Genomic DNA, 8,228 nt, shown 5'->3' with positions numbered 1-8,228 from the left:
GGGAACTAACTGTAGATGCTCCACTACCTCCAAGCACAGTTGGCAGGTAAGTATCTATCTCTTGGTTGTCACTAGAATTTACTTTTGTCTCAACTTATACCAATTAAGATGGGTCATAATGTTACCTTTTTCTTGCTTAGCCTTCATGGTCTTGCGCTTGTTTTTTCGGCAGCCAATTTCTAATGTATGGGGTGGTTTTGTTTACCTCATGTGACTTTACAGTATCACTTTAAAACATGGTTTGGCTAATAGGCATGAAAAATCCTCAGTGTATTGCTTTTTCTATGAACAAATATTTTACTTGGCAGAGACTGGCTGCTTCCTCATTCTACCTGTGGCACACCCAAGCAACAATGTTAGTTATTTTGTATCCTTTATCATTAAAATAAACTTGAAAATGTGAACCAAGTGCAGACTAATAGCCCAAAATGAAGAGCAGTCATTCACCCCCCTTAACTAAATTTCATCTTTAAGAAATATCCCTCTTAGATGTCAACTGTTAAGATTGCTTTAGCAGAAATAGCCAGCTGTGCTTATTCCAAACAAGCCTCAATTCTGCAAACAGTGGTAGACGTACATATTTAATGTTAAGTATGTGACTAGTCCTTCTGACTTCAATAAAGTTAGCACATTTGGTTCTATAGTAAACTCAGTTTTTATAGCCTATGCTGTGCAGCTGTAGTATGTATTAAACCTCCATTTTTTAAATTTAAGAATGGAATGGAAGCAGCTGCAAGACACACAGGACCTTCAAGATAATCTTATTATCCCATTAGATGCAAGAGCCACTAATCAATGGACTCACTGGATAAAGAATCTTCAGCTGGTTATTAATTACCAAGAAATATGGAACTCCAATAGTCAGTGTATCTGATAGGACAGTCAAGGAGCACATTACCAGAATCTTAATCATACAAAAATGCATTATCCTAGCACCTAAGACAAGACAAAATTGTCTGACGCTTGCAGTGTGTAGGTGAATGGGAACACTGCTGAAGGTGACTAGGCTACTGGATGCTCTTGTCAGCTTGAGGAAAAGCTGTTTGCTCCAGTTGGACAATTTTTCCCATTTATGTGTGTACTCTGGGTTATGAAACAAAACTTCCAACTAAGACATCCAACTCCAGAAATAGGTCTCTGCTTTTAAAATACACTGGTACAGCCAAAGGTAAATAGCATTTGAGTCTTACTGAACATTTAACTTAACCATTCCTGAAGCCCTTCTGAAAAAGTAAGGCAGTTCTGTGCTCAATGTTAGAAAGCTACTTGAACAAAGACATTCTTAGCCCAGGGCAAGGAAGCAAATCCTGAAACTCTAGCCCTTCATTTCAGCTGAGGCACTGCTCTGTCACAGTGGAACTAGTGCAACTCAATTGGGGGCTGAATACTGAGGCAAAACAGCCTACAGCAATAGAAATATTGGTCCCTTCCAATAGAGCAGCCTCAGCTCCCCTACACATCAGTGTCACAAGGATCAGTGATGAGGCTTTTCCTGATGGAAGGATCATTCTTAAACTGCCTGTTGAAACACATCCAAGCCCAGTTGTTATATTTGATATTCCTGCTACAGTGATAAGCCACCACCTGGGAATGGTGCAGACAGAACTTGTCAGAACACTCCAGCAAAAAGTTTATGAACAATGTCTAGATATTTTACTTCCCAGCTAGGTTTGCAACTACTCAGAAAACTGGAAACAGATTTCCCCCCATTTTCCAAACACTTCTGGATAAGTTTGCCTTAAACGGTTAATTAGTGAGCATAACCCCACCCCAAAGCAGTCCATGATTTACTTTTGCATGCAAGACATGAAGATTAGGAACTAGTATTTAAGCAAGAGTTTCCAAAATGCATACAGCTGTAAAGAGGTTTATTCCCAGCCAGTCAATACTGATGCTAGAGGCTTTAATGATTTTATAATACAAATATAGCAGCAAACAAAACAATTGTATATGGTGAATGTTAGACACTTTGTGATAGTGTGTGCGCACAACAAACATTCACTTTCATGTAGCAAATTCTCCTTTGTTTCACTGGTAAAAGAAGAGTGTACTCTAAAAGCACATAACATCTTAACCCTGTTAATTGTGAATACAGAGGTAGTCTATTCTTGTCATTGACTATTATGGTATTCCTATAAATCTTACAGTGGGCAAGTAAAAATAATCTCATTTGCATAAAGCACTAGAGAGGAATATCCTAGGCAAACTGCTTCCTCTGAAGATTTTGGAAAAAGATGCAAGAGACTTCTTAATATAAATGTTTCAAGTATTCTACCTGCACTAGTGGTCTTTAAGGTCAGCAGAACATCTATTAGCTTATTTTAAACGGATAAATATTTGATCTGATGTTCAGTTTAAGTTACTGTAAGTTCCACACATTAATTTTGCAGCAGTATGATCCTCAGCATTTGGCAGTTTTTTTGTTTTTAAGGAGGCTTGAATGCAATTCCTGCTAAAGCCAGTAATCCATGCCCCTAAATTAGCCAGTCATTTTAGAATAAGGCTGAAATCCCAGCTGGCCAGAGCACCATCTTCTAGGCCCACCAAGCAGGCTTTTACAAAACATTTTGTTCAACTCTGACAAACAATTCTTAATATTTAAATCAAACAACTTTGGGTTAATGGTGTCTATGTTTCAGGGACGTTCAAACAGTGCTGGGATTTTATAGTAAATTTCACATACTGAAACCAATATTTTTTTAAGGCACTTAGCAGCAAGTGACCAGGAGCTGGACAGTGCAAGCCACAGAACTGCTGCTTGTCTGAGCTGGAATCTTCATGTCACTTAGGCTGGAATTTAATTTGCCAGCATATCCTTTAGACAGCAGCCAGTCTGCGCATCCTTCAAAAGCATATTTACCACATCATAGAACTTGTTATCATACGCCAATTTGTAGTACAGGTAGATATCTTCACAGTAGGTCAGTAACGTCTTCAGATTTTTCTGAGCAGTCTCAGCCGGCTGGTGCTGTTTGACCCTGAGACAGAATTTTGTGTTTATTAAAAAGGGGAGAAAGAGCAAACTTATAAATAAGATTGACAAAGCTGAAGAACATCACATGAGATGGGAAGAAGTTCTGATATCTGAAGAAAAATGCAGGCTGTGGAGTGGGGGCAGAGGAACTTGTGGAGATGGAACAGACAGTTTTTGGAAAGGATTTGTGTTTTGCTTCTCCATACCCTTCTGCAAAGGTTATTTTAAAGCTAGACATTTGTTAAAGACAAAAGCTGACGAGGTTTTAAAGAGTTCTAAGCCCTGCAGGAAGTTCTCTCCACCACACTAAATGGCTGACAGCACCTAAGTGTGCGAAGTGCCTCACAATATAGTAAATAGCACATGGACTCTGCCACCAGGAGCAGTGAATCTAATTCTGTATATGATGCAACAAAGGGCCAACAGAACAAGGCTTAGGGAACCCAACAGAGGTGGCAACAATAACATAGAGTAGTTACTTAGTCAACATGCTTTCACAGCATTGTCTATGGCAGAGCTGGCAATAGAATCCAAGTGTCCTGGCTCCCTGTGCTAGCCACACAATCCTCCTTCCCCTTCACAGCAATCAGAGTGATTGACATGCACAAAATGCCACACAAAGCAATTCTCACACCACCTCTGGATAGTTATTTTACAGATTGGGCTGGAGTCTGCCAACCTGCACGTGAGGTCAATGAGAAGGTACAAGAATGAAGATCTGAGCTGGGTATGCGAGAGATGATAAACATATTTAATTTGATGGCATGACAGTAACTTCTCCTTATGACTATGCAATGGAAGAATTAACTGCTAATGTCTTACACGTTGTTTGTGAGATCAACTAAAGAAAGAACACTGTTACTAGTTTCATTCAGGAAATTTTTTTAGCTCAACAAAAATAGTTTTGTGCATATAAAAACAAGTGATCTATGTTATGAACTGTCTTTAAGCACTGATGAATTAATAAATTAAACCTGTTTTCACACTAGCCTACAAAGAGCACAATTATTGAAACTGTATCTACTATCTTGAGAGAAAGTCATGTGAGAGAACAACAAAACTCAACTACAACTAATATTCTGGGGACCTCCATGCCACTTACTTCGGGATCACCATTTTACCCTTCAGTGTTCCCAGATCTCCTCCCACCGTGGCACTTGGTGAGGTGGGCAGAGCAAACAAACAGTTATGTCAGAGGCCACCCTAGCACTGCTGCTCTTAGAAAGGAGGGGCAGGCTACTTTACAGTGCTACTCCCTCCGGAGGGCCAACCACATAGTTTCCGCAACACAACATGCTTAAGATTGGGAATAAGGGGCAAGAATCCCTCCTGAACTTTGCTCTCCCCAAGCAGTCTACCGGACCGACACCAAGCCAGGCGACTTGTATTCTATAAGCGAATACAAATAAAACCACTCTCCTTGAAGTCACTTGCCAGAAAGACAAAAGGCATAGCCATGCAGGGTTGCAGAAATACTTACTTCTTCGCAATCTCCTCAAATACATTGGATTTGAGTAACCTTTGTTGCTTAAATTCTTCCAGGTAATTGAAATCGCCCTTTATAATTACTTGTTGATACAGAACTTCAGCCCAGTCTGGAACAAAGTCATAAGCCTCAGACACAATAGCAACCTAGAAGGAGAACATGCCAGAATTACTGACTAGGATGGGCCACAAGCTGGTTTAACTGATGAAGCTTTCCAGCCATGTGATTTTGCCTGCTTTTATTTGCACTTTGGCAGTACTCAAGCATTTCAGGTGCAGACTGCCATGGCCTCTCTGGCTCAGTTCTTTACACTGTTTCTCAAGGCCATTCTTTTAAGGAGGAACGCAAGGGTCACTGTGGAACTACAGATAAACAGAGGGATGTGGAGTGGGGAGTAGGTATGATGGAGAGGGAAGAAGAAACTTGAAAATAGGGTGGAAATTCAAGGCTAGAAGATACTGTTCTTACTGAAGTTAAAGGGAATTTGGAGCAGTTTGGGGCCTTAAGAGTTGGGAGAGGAGAGAAAGGAGAAGATAGGATTTTGTAATAGACCCAGAAGATTAACGTATAAACACATTCAAACATTAATATAAGAATGGCCATACTGGGTCAGACCAACGGTCCATCAAGCCAATTATCCTGTCTTCTGACAATGGCCAATGCCAGGTGCCCCAGAGGGAATGAACAGAACAGGTAATCGCCAAGTGATCCATCCCGTCTCCCATTCCCAGCTTCTGGCAAACAGAGGCAAAGGACACCATCTCTGCCGATGGACCTATCCTCCATGAACTTATCTAGTTCTTTTTTGAACCCTGTTATAGTCTTGGCCCTCACAACATCCTCTGGCAAGGAGTTCCACAGGTTGGCTGCGTGTTGTGTGAAAAAATACTTCCTTTTGTTTGCTTTAAACCTGCTGCCTATTAATTTCATTTGGCGACCCCTAGTTCTTGTGTTATGAGAAGGAGTAAACAACACTTCCTTATCTCCTTTCTCTATACCAGTCATGATTTTATAGACCTCTATCAGATCCCCCCCACAGTTGTCTCTTTTCCAAGATGAAAACTCCCAGTTTTATTAATCTCTCCTCATACTTCAGCTGTTCCATACCTCTAATCATTTTTGTTGGCCTTTTCTGAACCTTCTCCAATTCCAGTATATATTTTTTGAGATGGGGCGACCACATTTGCACACAGTATTCAAGATGTGGGCGTACCATGAATTTATACAGAGGCAATATGATATTTTCTGCCTTATCTATCCCTTTCTTAATGATTCCCAACATTCTGTTCACTTTTTTGACTGCCGCTGCACATTGAGTGGATGATTTCAGAGAACTATCCCAATGACTCCAAGATCTTTCTTGAGCGGTAACAGCCAATTTAGATCCCATCAATTAATATGTACAGCTGGGATTATATTTTCCAATGTGCATTACTTTGTATTTATCAACATTGAATTTCATCTGCCATTTTGTTGCCCAGTCCCCAGTTCTGAGAGATCCTTTTGTAGCTAACATATAAACACAGAGTGGCAGGTCCCCATGACATTTCTTTAAGAACATGGCGAGGGGGAAAGAAAGGACAAGACATGGCAAAATAGGGGTCACTGAACAGCCAGTGAAAAGGTCCAAAGGCCACGCAACTGGGAAACATATTTTGTCTGGAGAATTCATCTCCTTTAACTTTGAAAACCAAAGAGGCCAGAATATTCTCACTTCAACTTGCTGTTGGAGGGAGGGTCTATCTCTGGTGTTGAAGGGCTATTGGTTCTCTTTAAAAAGTCCTTGTTTCTGTCTGAGGTCCCTCTTGCCTTGAGTGAATTCCAGAAGCTGAGAAGGAAAATGCCTTTCCCCATTGGCTTCCCACACTGCTGGGGCTACAGGTGCTGTCACCTGCCTGTAACATGGCCACTGCCACCAGCTGTCTTTATTCTCAAACATATTTTCTATTATAAACCTGGGGAGCAGCATTTCACCTTGTGAGTCTTTATAGTGCTGTGGTGAGTGAAATGGATGCAGCATCCCTTACTCAGCTACTTTACCTGGTAGAATCTGGGCAGGGACATGATGCAATCCATCAGGTTCTGTCTGTTCAGGTTAATCAACATCGTGCTCTGATTGGTGTTCAGAAAATGAAGCTGGAGGGTTATCAGCTTTGTCAACCGGTTGCAGCGCAAGGACTGGCGGACACAGGAATCCTAATTAAAGAGTCAAAACAGAAAAGCAAAACCAAACTCCTGGCGTAACGTTTCTATCGGAAAGCTGGGGTGCATGGAACATGCACAGCTCCGGAGGCTTCAGACCTATCTTAGTATTTTGTCTTGTAAATCACTGCAGTTGCTTTGATTAATCACTTTTAATGCACCTATAAATGAAGCCCCACTCAGCAACTCACTTTAATTGTAATAAGTGAAGGCCAGTCTTTAATCACACCTTTAATACTGTTCTATTTTCCCTCGCCCCAGATTAAAACAGTTAGCTCAGCACCAAAGCCAACTGATTCTCTCCTTCCCATGAGATGAAAGCTTCTAAATTTAATCCCAGATACTAAAAGCTGAGCAGGGAGCAACAAGTTACTCTTTGATTCAGTGGTCACATGGATAAGCAGGCTCCGGTATTAGGCTCTGTCAGAGGGATCTCTTTTGCCCCTGCCCTGCAATGTGGCATATCATGGGTGGCTGATTCAAAAGCACCTTTTCCTCTCCAACCAGGATGGGTCTCTGAGCATCACTCCCAGGGAAGCTTTGCCTGCTATTCAGCCTTAATCCATCTCTCAGCCTTCCTTGGCCAATGCTGATAATTAATACTTTACAAAGTTCCAATTCCATCTCAATTTACCTTAGAATAACTTTCGGCTGCATCAATAAAGAGCGTCAGAGCTTTCATCAACAGTTTCTTTAAGTTAGGCACATCTCTGAGAGACTCTTCTGAAACGGAAAAAGAACTTTAAGGCAAGCACCCAAGGCTTTTACAGCTGCAGCAGCAGACAATATGCAACGAACACTTTTGTAACTCACATTTGAAAATTTCTGTCTACCGACATTTCAGAAGGCAGCAACATGCCAAAACACCTTAGAAAGCATCTCATGCGCTAACTCTGCACAAAGCATAAGAAATGCTGCTCTGCTGTGTACAGAACAAAATTCCAAGCAATTACAATAATCCAATCAGGAGTTTAAAGGCAATTTGAAAACAAATACAAAATACCCATTTGCTTTTGTCATGTGTGTCGACTGCCCTCAATAAACCAGGTTAAGGAAAGCATTCAAGTGTTTTAGATCCCTTTACACCCCCACTGCGTCTTGTTCCACAGTGACACTCCTACATGCTCCATTCATTATGATATCAGACATGCATGACATGCAAGCAACCACTGGAAGTGTAGTCTGGTTAAAGTATCTATTATACCCACAAAGGTAGAAAATACTTTGAAAACTGAATAATGTCCTAACACACTAGGACGCACCTGGTTAGTGGTGCTAATGGGGTGTTCCACCAGCACAAAACCCAGGAACACCACAATTTTCTGGAAAGGAAGAGCAACAAAATAATACCTCTGAGCCTGGCTAGTTGGGCCACTCCGTGCATCCTGCTGATGGAAATGGATTTTTCCATTTTTACGTGCAGGTCAGCAGGAAAGGCAACTGGGACTGTGTTTACCAGCCATATCTCACTTAAACAACAATGCATCTGACAGAAAAAATGCCCTTAATTTACAAAGTATTTTAAATTAAGCCAATTTTTGATTATGTACAGTGATGCAATATGCT

At 41.0% G+C, this 8,228-nt stretch overlaps 1 protein-coding gene across 4 annotated transcripts in view; it reads right to left on the bottom strand.

Annotated features, from left to right (window-relative positions):
- Positions 1-1,851: 1,851 nt before the first annotated feature.
- Positions 1,852-8,228, bottom strand: part of SPG11 (SPG11 vesicle trafficking associated, spatacsin) — a 64,555-nt gene continuing 58,178 nt past the window's right edge. For 2 of the 4 annotated variants that reach the window (XM_038420009.2, XM_038420012.2), the window contains exons 37-40: positions 7,297-7,385; positions 6,501-6,656; positions 4,455-4,606; positions 1,852-2,978 (exon numbers count right to left, since the gene is read on the bottom strand). In XM_038420009.2, coding sequence (XP_038275937.1) covers positions 2,798-2,978; positions 4,455-4,606; positions 6,501-6,656; positions 7,297-7,385 — 578 coding nt within the window. In that variant the 3' untranslated portion in view covers positions 1,852-2,797. Of the gene's footprint in view, positions 2,979-4,454; positions 4,607-6,500; positions 6,670-7,296; positions 7,386-8,228 lie in introns of those variants that run through there. The other 2 variants (XM_038420010.2, XM_043493483.1) reach the window with 2 other exon arrangements.

Source organism: Dermochelys coriacea, chromosome 10 (genome assembly GCF_009764565.3).
Source record: "Dermochelys coriacea isolate rDerCor1 chromosome 10, rDerCor1.pri.v4, whole genome shotgun sequence".
Taxonomy (NCBI): Eukaryota; Metazoa; Chordata; order Testudines; family Dermochelyidae; genus Dermochelys; species Dermochelys coriacea.
The sequence above is the reverse complement of the archived record's forward strand: the minus strand, read 5'-3'. Positions and strand labels throughout refer to the sequence as shown.